The sequence below is a fragment of the Rhinatrema bivittatum genome, chromosome 5 (assembly GCF_901001135.1).
Source record: "Rhinatrema bivittatum chromosome 5, aRhiBiv1.1, whole genome shotgun sequence".
NCBI lineage: Eukaryota > Metazoa > Chordata > Amphibia > Gymnophiona > Rhinatrematidae > Rhinatrema > Rhinatrema bivittatum.
The window spans coordinates 215,671,881-215,686,800 of record NC_042619.1 but is presented as its reverse complement, the minus strand read 5'-3'; the positions used below and the strand labels follow the sequence as shown (position 1 = coordinate 215,686,800).

Below are 14,920 nucleotides of genomic sequence, written 5' to 3'. Positions count from 1 at the left end.
TCCCTGTGTCTCCTTCTCCAAGGTTCATTTCTTACCTATTGATGACATACGGCCAAGCGATAGACTTTACAACAGCATCGCTGAAAGCCACATTAAGAAGTCACACACGCAGCCACATAAGCGCACCTCTTGTTCAATTCATTGAGCCGGCAACATTGGTACTCCGACCCCCTGAAGAAGGAGGTTTTCTCCGAAACACTTAGTGTCGGAATCACGTCGGATTCATCCATTTAGCCATCATCATCATAAAGCTCTTATACGTGACGCCGCAAAGATAAATACAGCTTCAGACGCTCTCATCCAAAGTGCATGAACAGTACAGCTCCTGAGTCGGGAGCCTTCTTTCAAAAATAATCTGTCCCTTTGTGACCAATGATTAAAAGAAGGCGTCTCACCATTGAAAGCTTGTATTAGCTTAAGCCTCTGGGCACCAATATATGAGGTCACATTGGGCCCCTTTACCCACTCCCTTCCTTCTCAGCATCTTTCCTCTACACACCACATGGCTTTCCTCCACCCACCCCAGCCATCCTTTGAGCAGTTTTCTATTCTCCCACTGTCAGCAGTTCCAACACACTGCTAATCATTTTTTTTTTTTGCTTCTTTTCTTTAGTTTTACTTTTCTTTGCACTCTTTCCCTCTTCTCCCTCCCTTCCCCTGCTTCCAGGCATTCTCCCCCAAACCCACCTCCCTCCTGGCAGACTCCTCCTCCAAAGCCCAGCAAGAGAGCCTCACCAGAGCAGCCTCTACAACTCCCACTTCCTAGTCAGGGTCATAAGAACATCAGTTACTTTACTGGGTCAGACTAAAGGTCCACTAAGCCCGGTATCCAATTTCCACAGTGGCCAATCCAGGTCACAAGTACCTGGCACAGTCTCACTGGCATCTCTTCCATCAGGTGCTATATCCTGAATTTTAGGTGTCTGGGAGACCTGGTGCCCAGTATTTTTCCCTCTTTGCAAGAATCCTTCCTCATACTAGCTGCTTGCCACCCTAATGTGCTTCTCAGCACCTTCGCCCCTCAGTCATCCCTCTGATCATTTAACTTCTATTCTCTCACTTGCTCCTACCACCCTCACAAGAAAATTTAGAGTACATATTTGAATTCAGTCGTCAAATTATTGCCGAGGATGTTTTCCTTAGCAACTAAAGGATACAATTCATTTTCTGAAATAAAAAGTAAAGTATTCACAAGAAATTAGATTAAACAAATGAGCAATTTTCCTGATATACTAACTGCTATCTAAATGGCATGCTGACAGCATAAGCTTCATCTGCTGGTGGTAAGCCAAACTTATTTGGAAAGTGTGCTTAAATGATGTAAAATAATTTAGAGGGTAAAAACAGTGTGTGTGTGTGTGTGTGTGCGCGCGCTATTTGAAGGTTAGTATTTAATTCTAAATTGATAATTTTGAGTCCTTTGGAAAAACACACAGAGCTTGAATGTAATCCTGTGGATAGTTTAAGGTTAGCATTGCATTTTAGGCTTATAATTCTGAGTTTGCACAAGTGGCAAAAGAAAGTGAGAACCAGTTGTCACTGGTGTCTGTTTTCCAACCATGTTGGTCACATTTTTAATTGGAGAAACTACTTACCTAATAATTTTGTTTTCCTTAGTGTAGACAGATGGACTCAGGACCAGTGGGTTATGTGCTTCCCTGCCAGCAGATGGAGACAGAGTCAGGTTTCAAAGCTGACGTCACTCTAGATATACCCCTGCAGTAACCTCAGCTCTTTAGTATTCTCTTCGAAAAGCCATTGTGGATATAATCTTTGCTTAGATAACTTGATTAAAAACTTATTAAACTTGAATGAACTGATTCAACTGATTCCAAAAATTGATTGAGTGCACTGGCGGTCTCCAGTTAACACCAACACCGGACAAACTGTGGGTGTATTGAACTAGGGGTAGGCAACGGCTTACCTGTATTTGCTTAGTCTCGAGGTTTGCTTTCTGAGGTCCTCCTTCTCTGGGGCAGCCGTGGGCAGGATGCTGAGTCCATCTGTCTACACTAAGGAAAACAAAATTATCAGGTAAGTAATTTCTCCATTTCCTAGTGTGTAGCCAGATGGACTCAGGACCAGTGGGATGTACAAAAGCTACTCCCGGACAGGGAGAGAGGCTGCCTATGGCCCATTTAGTACTGCCCTTGCGAAGGCTGCATCTTCTTGGGCCCATGCCATGAGAGGATCTATCTCCAGAGATACCTGCTGGCTCCTGGTTCCTCCCTGGCGGTTTATGTAGGCAACCGTTGTAGCATTGTCTGACATTACTCGAATCGCTTTGCCTCGGAGTCTGTGGATGAATCGCAGGCACGCTAGCCTGACTGCTCGAGCTTCCAGGCAGTTTATGTTCCATCCCGCCTCTCTTGTTCCATTGTCCCTGAGCCGTCAGTTCTGACAGTGGGCTCCCCACCCTCGCATCCGTGGTGAGCACGATCCAGTTCGGTGGGGATAGGCTTACTCCTCTGCTTAAGTGGTCTTCCTGTAGCCATCACTGAAGCTGAGAACATACCTCTTCTGGAAGTTGGAGGCGAACTGAGTAGTCCTGGGACAGTAGGTTCCAGTGTGACAGTAAGGATCACAGGAGTGGTCGCCTATGGGCCCTTGCTCAAGGAACAACCTCCAGGGTTGATAACATGAGGCCGAGGACTTGAAGATGGTCCCATACCTTGGAGTGTACATTGGTCATCAATCATCGTAATTGTTCCATCAGCTTCCTTCTCCCCGGGGTGGTGGGGGGGGAAGGAAGACTTTGTTCTGTTTGGCGTCGAAACGGGCCCTCAGGTACTCTAAAGACTGAGAGGGCTGCAGACTGCTCTTGAAAGTGTTCACAACTCAACCAAGCTCCTGCAATAGGTTCTTGATTCTACTGGTCACCTGCCGGCTCTCTTACGAAGACTTCACCCTGATCAGCCAGTCGTCCAGGTAAGGGTGTACCAAAATCCCTTCCTTCCTCAGTGTTGCCACCACGACCACCATAACTTTGGAGAATGTTATGGGGTGGTTGCTAGGCCGAAGGGTAGCACTCAGAACTGGTAATGGTGACCCAGTATTGCAAAGCGTAGAAAATGCTGGCGATCTTGATGGACTGGAATGTGAAGGTAGGCTTCGGAGAGGTACAGGGAGTTAGGAACTCTCCTGGTTGTACTGCCATTGTTACGGAGCGAAGAGTCTCCATGCAGAAGTGTAGTATCCGCAGATGACGGCTGATGTTCTTGAGATCCAAGATGGGTCGGAATGTTCCTTCTTTCTTGGGAACGATAAAATAGATGGAATATTGCCCCATATTTTGTTGGGGCATAGGAACTGGAGTTATTGCCTTCAGGCTGAGTAGTCTTGATAGAGTGGCTTCCACCGCCAGTCTCTTGGTGTGGGAGTGGCAGGGTGACATCATAAATTTGTCCGGAGGAATGCTGCGGAACTCCAGAGAGTAACCTTCTCGAATGATGTTTAGTAACCATTTGTCAGACGTGATCTCGACCCATCATTGATAGAAGAGGGAAAAACTACCCCTAATTTCCTCTTCCCATGGATGGGTTGTCCCATTCTCATTGGGGAGTACAGCCGGAGCCTGCCCCCAGGCCTGTTCCTCTCTTAGTTTGTCAGTTCCGAAAGGGCTGAGACCTTCCTGAGGAACAAGGTGCCTGGAATTGCGAGTTTCTGTAGGAGCGAAAGTGTTGAGAGCCTCTGCCCCTGGTTCTTCTGGGGGAGGGGCGCTGGTATCTTTTACCCCTGTCCTCCGGTAGCTGAGGCACTGGAGATTCGCCCCATTTACTGGCTAACTTCTCCAATTTGCTTCCGAATAAGAGAGATCCTTTAAAGAGCATCCTTGTGAGATTCGCTTTAGAGGTCGCGTCCGCAGACCAATTCCGCAACCATAACTGTCTTCTGGATGCCACTACCAAGGCTACTCCTCTGGCTGAAGCCCACACCAGATCCGAGCTTGTGTCTGTCAGAAAGGCTGCTGCCGGTTCAATCGTTTCACCGGTATATGTTTCTGAGTTGTTTGCCCTCTCGAGAAGAGCAAACAGGAACATGCCACCAGTGCGCAGCAGGAAGCAATCTGCAGTGTCATTGCTGTTGCATCGAAGGCCTGCTTAAGGATGGATTCTAATCGTCTATCCTGAGTATCTTCAATGCAGCCCCTCCCTCCACGGGAATGGTTGATCACTTTGAGAAGGCACAGCCCATGGTGTCCATTTTCGGAAAACGCAGGCGTTCCTTGGTCGCTGGTTCCAGAGGATATAAGGCTTCCAAGGCCTGACCGCCTTTAAAGTTGGCCTCCGGAGCATCCCACTCCAGGTCAATGAGTTCCTGGATGGCTTCCATCATTGGGAAGTAGCATGAGGCTTTACGCAGGGACACCAAGATGGGGTTCTTCTTTGGTTCCACCATGGGGTCCATGCCTGGAATACCCAGAGTCTTCAGAGTCTGGGAAACAAGGGCCGGTAATTCATCCCTGTAGAAGAAGCGAAGCATGGTTCGGTATGATTCCAGGCCTGGAAGGATTTCCCCTACTTCCAGGGAACCGCCATTATCATCTGAGGTGTCCGGGTCCCCCGGGAAATTCTTGGTTAGGCGAGGCATGTCTCGAGGCATCCGAGCTAGGCCGAGAGGATCTTGTGCTTCTGGCAGGGGTTGAACCGAGGTCACAGCCGGGGCTGATTGCGCCTGAACGAAAGCTTGCAGCCCTTGGAAAAATTCTAACCAGGAGAAGGTCCCTTGGTCCATGTTAATCCCAAGTGGAGTCTGAGTAAGGGCCCCTGAGAAGCCCCCTCCTGTGGGGAAGCCATTTCGGAGTTGCATAGGGGTGCTATCAAATGTAGTAGTTCCGGACCCATCCTCAGACAGTGAGGGACCAGGCTTTGATCCCCCCTTGGCTTCTTCGCAATGTTGACACAGGCAGGACTCCAGATCAGGCTGTGTGACTCTGATGTGGCAGGCTGTGCAGAGAGTGCCTTATGGGCTTCTTGGATGCCGGTGCCATTGCCTCTATTCAATGTGCACGTAGTTATGCGCGTGAGCACAATGTGCACGTGTAGTTGCAAGCACGGCTTTGCTTGTAGTTATGAGCGCCCAGTTGTGCGCACGTCTATATTGGATGCACACAAGTTGGGCACATCGGTCGTCCGGCCTGCCCTGCACGAGAAGGGAAGATGGCGCCCCCGAGGGTCTCGTGTCTGGACCCCTGCACCGGATCGGGGCCTAGCCCAACCAAGGCTGCTCAACCCAATCGGTGCTCCCTTCTTACCTCGCCAGAAGAAAAGAGGAATCGGTATGGCAATCCGAGCCCCGGAGACCTGAATTTAAAGTTTTCTGCTTACCTGGTCTCGGCGCTTACCGATCGTGTGCCGGGACCGTCTCCAGCTGTGGGGGGAGAGGGTTTTACCTTCATTGCCGCGCTCGGTTGTGCACCCGGTGCTTTTCAGCCACTCTGGGGGCTATGTCCACACCAGGAACTGGCTACACCAAGGCACACCTTTGAGGGATACTGAAATCACCTCAGGAATTCTCAACTGGGGGAGGGACCCTTAGGTATCACCGCAGGAGAGCAGGGCTCAATCTTCTGTAAGGTAAAAAACTTTTCTTCTTTGTTGTAATTCTAAACACTATTCTAGTGTGTGGGATAGTGTCCTCATCTGCTAGGAGACGGAGAGTAACTGAAGAGCTGAGGTTACTGCAGGGGTTTATCTAGAGTGACGTCAGCTTTGAAATCTGACTCCGTCTCCCATCTGCTAGAAGAAGAGCACATAACCCACTGGTCCTGAGTCTATCTGGCTACATGCTAGGAAAATACAGATTATTACCCCCTTTAAGAGGGAAATCTTCAAAATAAATTGATTGTGCAAAAGACTGCTTGGTCTTTATCACTAGAGTGCCACATATATGATTAACTTTCAGTTGGTAAGAGGTTGCATGTGTGCACCCAGTGCAATTATCTCTTGGCTCTCAAAGAACAAGTTCAACCTCTGGAGGCCAGAGTGCCAGCTCTAGAGAAGCTGAGGTAGAAAGACAGATATATAAAGGACATAATAGGGTGATCCCAACTCCAATCTAGCAGCCCTAGGTGCTACTTTAGAGATCATGGAGTTAGGATCTGCCCTCTGACTAATGCCTTATCCTCCTGAATCAAGGATGTCTCTCCAGGGGCATGTGTCCAGGAGGGGAGCATTAGGACTGCTGCTGAAGTCAACAAATCAATAGGAATTTAAACAGCTGGGTGGCTGGCGGGCAAGAGGATTTCTTGGTAACTTTCCTGTCTGGTACAAAGGTAGCAGATCTCACGCAACACAAAGATAGGATTTTAGAGTGTTGGAGGAACTGGTTGCTGGTCCGAGTGGGTACCAACAATATAGGAAGGTGCAGGAGGGAAGTTCTGGAGGCTAAAATTAGACATTTAGGTAGGAAATTTAAATCCAGAATCACCAGGGCTGAATTCTTGGAATTTCTCCCTGTTCAACATGCAAGCCTCCCTAGAGGCAGGCTGAGCTCGAATCTCAATACATGGATGAGATAGTGGTGCAGGGAAGAAGACTTTAGATTTGTTAGGAAAGGGGGAACCTATTCTGACAGGATACACTCCACCTTAACAAGGGTGGAACCAGGCTGCTGGTGCTAAACTTTAAAAAGGTGATAAAGCAGCTTTTAAACTAGACAATGAAGGAAAGCAGATAGTCGCTCATGAAATATAGCTTGGAAGGAGGTATCTTCCAAGGATACTTGGAATATCCTAGTAATGGCTAAAGCTGAAGTAGCAATCAGGCACACTGTCTAGCTTGCTGACACCTCTTCACTTTAAAAATAAAAATAATTTTTTCACTGCTTATACTAAAAAATCCATATTAAAAAAAACCTGTTGCTCAGTTCTCATCAGTTGAGTTTATTAAAGCTGAATTAGACCAGATAGAGATGTGAATGATTTTTTGCTATCTGTATCTTCTGCTACTAAGCAAGTTATGAATACAAATCAAAAACATACTATAAAATGTCTTTATGTTAAGGCAAGCAGTCTAAATAGTAAGTCTGAAGAGTTAGACAATATACGTAGACACTGATACCAAGATATAAATAAAATTGACGTGACAAGGCAAATAAAAATAGTGGAGGGGTGGCACTATATGTTAAGGATGGCATAGTCAAGCAGTATAATAATCCTGCATGAAACAAACTGCACTTTGGAATCCTCATGGCTAGAAATTCCATGTGTGAAAGGTAAGAAGTATAGCAGTGGGGGTATTCTACCATCTGCCTGGCCAAGATTGTGAAATGCTAGCATAAATTAGAAAGGCAAATAAAACTGCAAAATAATAATGGGAGACATCAATGGATCAATGGTCTCACTGGGACATGCTGGAGAGGTTAAGATTTCAGATATCATAAATGTCTGTTCTATAGGCAACTGCTTCAGAGGTAGTCCTCAGTGGAACAGATTACGGAAGTGGGACCCCTTAGCAATAGTGATCATGCAATTAAATTTGACACAATAGCTGAAAGGAGGGCATTAAGTAAAATTATTTTATTAGCATATAACTTTAAAAAGGGAGATTAAATATGGAACAGACCTGCAGAGTCTTAGGCATAAGATACATCCCTTATTGAATTCAAGTACTGAAGTATTCAGGAAGCATTTTAAAACTTGACACTCTACTACTACCTTCTAATTGACGAGGCTAATTTATCTGTTCAAGTTATGTTTCTGTTGATCACGATAGGTAATGCTGGTCATTATACTATCCTTTTTTAAATAGGATTGGAGATTAGATTATATAATAAATATATAGGATATGATTAGCTATGATTGATGTTTTACACACTATAGGCTTTATTTGCTGACTTTTTTTTAATCAAGGTAATTCTCTCTCAGTCTGTTTTATATGGTCCACTGTTTTTTTTCTGCTTATTGGTATGCCTTATGTGAATGTTGTTTGTTACTCTCTCTCTCTCTGAGCCTTTGGGGGGAGGTAAATAGTAGACATAAATAAACAATATTGCTTAATAAAAGACAGTCTACCTTAAAATTCTCCACAACAGTAAATCTGTCAGCTCATCTGATAAGTTGCTCATTGCAAAACTGAAAAGTAGGAAAGCAGGAATTGCATGAAACTCTTTTCCCAGGGTCCAGCTTTCCAGCAGGAGATTGAAGATTCTGCAGCAGTATTTATTTTTGTATTGCAAAGCATGTTTAAGTGACTGTTTCAGGTTATTAAACTATTTAATCATACCTTCTAAGTCATCAGCAGATTTAGCTTTTAAAAGTTCATCTAATGTATTTAACTCCACAGCATCCCATGCTGCCTTACAAGCAGAGCGCCCAAATGGATGTAGCAAGACCATCATTCATTACTAGAGACCCTTACTAAGGTTCTCTCTCATGTTGTTGCATAGCTAATGCCAAGCAACAGAGCAAACCTTACAATGAAACAATAATATACACTAATTTCCAACATTTGTTCTAACATCCATTCTAAGAAGCAATGAGAGCTGCGAAGCTGGGGCTCAACCCAGGCACCTTTACTAACAAGTACAGAGGAATCAATCCTCAAAAGACTGCATGCTTCACTTAGTTGTCCAAATTTTAGGCACATATTTAGGAGAATTTTCAGCCTAATTTAGGAACCTAAGTTTTCAGCTGAAAATGTGCTTAAATTCAGGTAAATAGATTAGATACCCAGGCGTGCAAATCAGCCCTAGGCACCAACTCTCTTACCCTGCCCTATCTCCATCCCCATAGCTGCCAACTTTTTTTTAGACTCCTATATTTAGGTGCCTAGTGAAAACAGATGCCCAAATTCAGGTCCTGTGGCCATTTGGAAATGGACTAGGGCTGATTTAGGTGGCTAGCAAACCTAAACCCTGTGAAAATTGACCCCCACATTTATAAATCTGAGATAGTCCGTTTCTGAATATTAATGGCCAGGAAGACTGCAAACAGCAATTGGTCTCTTCCTGTCATCATCTACTATGTAAATAAGAGTGTGGGCATCTTTTAGATACATTTCATAGTGCAAAACATCTATTGCTGTCACTGTGTTTGTCTGTCCAACCACATGAATGGGGGTCTCTCTCCATGGACGGATTTGGCTAAGATTTGCTGAGAAACTGCAGCCAAATCCATCCAGGCAGTGGGCCCCTAATAGGTGTGCCAGAAGAGTGGAGCAATCCCTGACTTTAAAGGAGTGGATAGAAACCAGGGCTAAAACATAAGAGGACTAGAAAACACACCTTTCCTATGTTACTCCAGAAGCATACACTTCTCTAACTAGTCTCTTTCTCCTGCTCTGAAAGATCTCTTTAATTATTTCAAAAGAAAGACTGGTTTGTAGAATGTACTGTAATATTTATATTTTATGCTGTCATTGGACTATGCTTATTTTGATGTGGTTTTTTTCAACTTTATTTCTATATTTTCAAAGTACACAAAGAAAAATCACATTCCAACAAGGCATATTACAGCAGTGTAGAAACAACGCAAGCATAAGCTGGAAAATAAAGTGTACATGACAAGATAAAAATAAACATTCAGGCATTGGCAATACTGTTCTGGTAAAGATGATACATATTCCATATACAATTATATTTAAATTGTTCATTCTTAAGGCTATATCTCAACCATTCAATATTGGCTATTTGTGTTGTTTTTGATATATTTTATTGTATCATGCACTTAGTATAAGATTTCTCCTATATGAAGATGCATTCAAACAGATTATAGAATAGGATCACATGAAGATCTGCTCCCCCAGTTAGGAAAACAAGTGATCCTGATACCACTTATTGAATCAACATAAGATTTATCCATTTACCTCAGATGTCATGTGGCAGAGCACCATCTCTGGATAATGGTTATGTTGGATAAATAGAAGGTTTCATAATTTGTAAACAATTCTTTTTTCTCCAAGACTAATATGGCTAGTACAACTCTGCACCACCACATAATAAATATATAGAGTATTAAGGATGAAGAATACAGTACGTTAGTATATTTTGTTTACTGAGAAAAACAAAAAAATCGCCAAAATATATTATTGTAAACAAAGGTCACAATCTGGACTCAAACACTATTTAACTAGACCCGATTGCCTACAACTGCAAAAGAAACACTAAAAAAAAAATAACCAGGAAAATGAATCTTCATATAATTTAATTAAAAGAACACAATATTAGAGATTACCATTAAATTTACCATGTACAGTCAAAACTTTATAGGAACATAACCATCAGCCTCTTTGATACTGCATTATCACAGATAAAGAATCACAACTATACAGATAACTAGTCATCCCATGGAACAAAACTTAAAAATGTTAAATGTTAAAACGTTGAGACATACTAGCATCTATGTTCCCTCTAATTTTGCGTAGTACGCACATTTGTGAGCGGTATTCTTTGAAACACGATACTATTTTCCTTTTCTTGTCTGTGTGTGCGTACATATACAGAGAACCCCGACTAGGGTTCATCATTGTCTAATACGACTGAAGAGATGTGACTGGGGACAGAGATGAGTCTGGGAAACTGCACGCAGAAGCTGGAGCAAAGGAAAGGAGAAAGAGCCAGGGGTAAGCCTGGAACTCAGGAAAGGAAGGGATGAGGAGGCGTCAGGGTTAAACTGAGGTTCATGATTGCGGAGTTCGGGAAAAACGTACTTACAGGTCAGCCAGGACGTTTATCTCCTGGTAAGTTCTCTGCAATAAGAAGTCGATGAGGGCGCTGAGCCTGTAGCCAGGACTCGCCGCTGCGGAGCCAGGGGGAGGCAGCGCAGGAGCGGACGCGGGGCCGCCCGCCGAGATCTGCTGAGAGCTCTCCAGCTGTACCGGCGCCATGTTCCCAACACAGGAATAAACCACCAGCAGTTAAACTCGAATCGCCGAATCCGGCCGCGGAAAGGGGGCGCGGCCCCGCCGATGGCTAGGGGTTACGGGCGCTACCGCGCCCCAGTTCCATGGGAGACCAGCTCTAGCCCCGACCCAGTATTCTCTCCCATGCCGCCATGATTCGGACACTAAACCGGAAGTGGGCGGATTAAAACAACCGGAAACAGAAAACTAAGCTGCAACAGTCTCTGGTTCTGACGCCGCTGCGCTCTGACGTCACCCCATGGACGTGGGCGTCCTAGCGGAACTGGTAAATGATTGGTTATTAGTGGGGCTGCTTGCATGCTCCAGTGTAACTATACCTTTTTTGAGATGCGGTGGCCAGAGTTGTACACACGGCATCTCAAAAAAGATATCGTTGCACTGGAGAAAGTGCAGAGAAGAGCGACCAAAATTATAAGGTGCGTGGAGCAGGTGCCCTATGAGGAAAGGCTAAAGAAGCTAGGGCTGTTCAGTTTGGAGAAGAGACGACTGAGAGGGGGGGGGTATATGATAGGGGTCTACAAGTTTAAGTTAATGTAAATCGGTTATTTACTTTCTCATATAACAAAAGGTTAGCAAGTAGCTCATTTAAATCAAGGAAAATTATTTTTCATCCAGCGCATAGTTAAGCTCTGTAATGTATTTCCAGAGGATGTGGTTACAGAAGTTAGTGTAACTAAGTTTAAAAAAGGTGTAGATAAATTTATAGAGAAAAAATCCATAAACTGCTATTAATTAATAAGCAATAGTAGATTGTGATTTATTTAATGTTTGGGTACTTGCCATGTACTTGTGACTTGGATTGGCCACTGTTGGAAACAGGATACTGGGCTTGATCTGACACAGTATGGCATATTTTATGTTCTTATGTTCTCTTCTATTGACTGTGTATACACGACAAGCGCAAATAAATTCTTTCTGGTCAAAGTTCAAAAAGTATATTTCTGGTCAAAGTTCAAAAAGTATATTTTTTGAACTTTGACCAGAAAGAATTTATTTGCACTTGTCGTGTATACACTTTACGTGTTGAGTGCAATATTTGCTCCAGTGTGACATTGGACTTTTCTTCTATTGACTGGTCATGAGCTTGCAGAGTCCTTGCCAAGAAAATTGGGAAGAATGTGTGCCCTTCACAGAATGAGTGTAGTCTGCGTACTGCCCAGCATGAGGGCTCCGAACAACAGCGTTTGGTTCGGGGAAAGCTGATAATTGCTATGCCCTGTGGCAAATGTAATTATGAAGTTAGCTTCCATGATTGGGAATGTTGTAGCTTTCAGGACTACGTTTCCAGTGATGCTAAAGTGCTGCTGTGGAAGGAGGCGTGGCTTGGCATTATCTGCTTTAACGTTTGGTAGGTCTAATGCCCGAGGCTAAGCTTGATCTTGCTGCTAATAGTTGTTGCTCCTTGTCCAGGGATATGGCATTAAGCTCAGTGTGTAGCAGCAGCCAAGAAAGCAAATAGAATGCTAGGGATTATTAGGAAAAGTATGGAGAATAAAGCATAGATATAGCAGAATTAGAAAAAGTGCAGAGAAGTGTGACCAAAATGATAAAGGGGATGCAATGATTCCCCTATGGGGAAAGGCTAAAAAGGTTATGACTCTTCATCTTGGGGAAGAGATAGCTGAGAGGAGATATGATAGAGGTCTATAAAATAATGAGTGGAATGGAATGAGTAAAAGTTAATCGGTTGTTTACTCTTTAGAAAAGTACAAAGCCAGGGGACACAAAATGAAGTTACTAGGTAATACATTTAAAACTAATAAGAGAAAATATTTTTTTTACTCAATGTATAATTAAACTGTGGAATTCATTGCCAGAGGATGTGGCGAAAGCTATTAGTGTAGCTGCTTTTAAAAAAGGTTTGGACAAGTTCCTGGAGGAATAGTCCATTAACAATTATTAAGGTAAAGTTGCAGAAATCCATGCTTATTCTTGGGATAAGCAGCTTGGAATCTATCTATCCTTTGGGATACTGCCAGGTACTTGTGACTTGACTTGGCCACTGTTGGAAACAGGATACTGGGCTTGATGGACCTTTGGTCTGACCTAGTATGGCAAATCTTACATTCTTAATAGATCTGTGGCATGTAGTGGAGATAGTGTGTGGTTTATTGGAAAGACCATAGTGTGATCAGGCATGTACTGGTCCCAAGGGTGACCAGGGGTCATGGAAATCATGACATAGAAGAAGGGAATATTAAATAGCCTGCAGAAAACCATTTTACAAATTAAACAGTGGAAAAGTGAAAATAATTTGTTATGATAAATGCAGAAAGAGTTTTAGAGCAAGCAAAAGGCAAGGATTAAAAATCAGGAAAAGAAAGTAGGAAACCTGAAACATTTTTCCATAGGGACCTATGTAGTATCAGCCTTAGTAAGGCAGCAATAAATATGTTTCAGTCATAGAGTAACAGCAATTATTATCCACATAACCAGTAATTTTGTTCTTAATTATAGCTTCTATAATTTTACTAGGCACTGACACCAGGTCACCCCAGAGCCCTTTTTGGAAAATTAGCATTACATTTGCTGCCCTGGGGTATAGAGGCAGATTTGAATGATAGATTTATGGTTTACTAGCAGCAGGTCAGCAATTTCTCTTTGAGTTATTTTAGATTTGCTATTCTTTAATCTGTCAGTTTATTCTAGCACTTCTTTCAGATTCACACTGATTTGATTCAGTTCCTCTAAGTCATTACTTAGAAAACGGTTTAGGTGTGGATGTCTCCCCGTCCTCTGCAAAGACAAGCAAAGAATTAATTTAATTTTTCTGCTATGGCCTTCTCCTCCCTAGGTGCCCCGTTTGCCTTCTCCACCCCATCATCCAATGGCTCAGCTCACTCCCTTGCAGGTTTTTTGTTTCTTTCTTTTTTAACTTGCTTTTTATTCAGATTATAGCATTATTATAAGACAATACTTGTAACAAAAAGAAATAACATTCGAAAAAGAAGAAAAAGAAAAACCTGAAATTAAACAAGTAATAAAGAAATAATGAGGGAGGGGCAGAGAAAAAGAAAAAAAAAGGAAGAAACAGCAAAGAAACACATTTAAAAAAGGAAAATGGCAAACAGAAATGCAAGGAACACTTATAAATGACCCAAGAATGAACAAGCAAAGAGCCAAATCATAAAACCAAGCCTTTAGTAGAGGAGTAGCCTAGTGGTTAGAGCAGCAGGCTGTGAACAGTAAAGCCAGAATTCAAATCCCACTGCCACTACTTGTGACCTTCAGAAAGCTACTTCACTCTCCATTACTTCAGGTACAAACAGATTGTGAGCCCTCTGGGGACAGGGAAATCCTCCAGTACCTGCATTTAATCCACTTTAAAGCATCAAAAAGAAGAAAATAAATAAGAGTTTTCTTTCTAATGCACTTGAAAAGGGTTTTATTATTAGTTTTTGCCTCCTTGGCAGGTCTCTCCTTGGCCTGCATTATTAGTGTTTTACTATTTAATTTGGCAGTGCTTATGTGCTTTCCTGTTTTCTTCGTTATTTATTTAGGTGTTTTATATACTGTCGTTCCAAAATAAGATCACAACGGTTTACAAAATCATCTTTCGGTTACTGGGTCAACATTCCTATTCAGTTTCAATATTTTTATTCTAGGTCAAAATAACAGCAAATACATTTTCTGATTCAAATTTATACATAATCTAGTTCATCTCAACAGTAAATGCATGTTCTGAATCGATACATCAACAACAGATACAAGCTAACTAGGGTGCTTTGAAGTTGGATTATAACCTATGATTTCTGTTTCATTATACTCAGTATACACTTGGTGTCACTTAAAACTTATTGCTCAGTCTGTTAGCATAATTTAATGTTCATACAATGATGTTAACGGCGTATTGGATTTTTATGTTAGTTTGTATGCATTGCTAAAGAGCCATGTTTTCAGTTCTCGTCTGAAATCCTTTCTTTCTGTTAGCTGGCGTAGAGACTCTGGGAGTGAGTTCCATTCTTAGGGCCTACTATGGAAAACATTCTGTCTCTTATTTTCTTATGTTCTTATTTGAGTTAGGTGTGTGTTCCGTGTTGTTGGCACCTTAAAAGTGT

General features: G+C 42.8%; 1 protein-coding gene across 1 annotated transcript in view; it reads right to left on the bottom strand.

Annotated features, from left to right (window-relative positions):
- Window positions 1-11,034, bottom strand: part of MED14 (mediator complex subunit 14) — a 220,875-nt gene extending 209,841 nt beyond the window's left edge. The window contains 1 exon segment of the mRNA XM_029603149.1: window positions 10,654-11,034. Within this exon segment, the coding sequence (XP_029459009.1) occupies window positions 10,654-10,826 (173 nt within the window). The 5' untranslated portion in view covers window positions 10,827-11,034.
- Window positions 11,035-14,920: the final 3,886 nt, after the last annotated feature.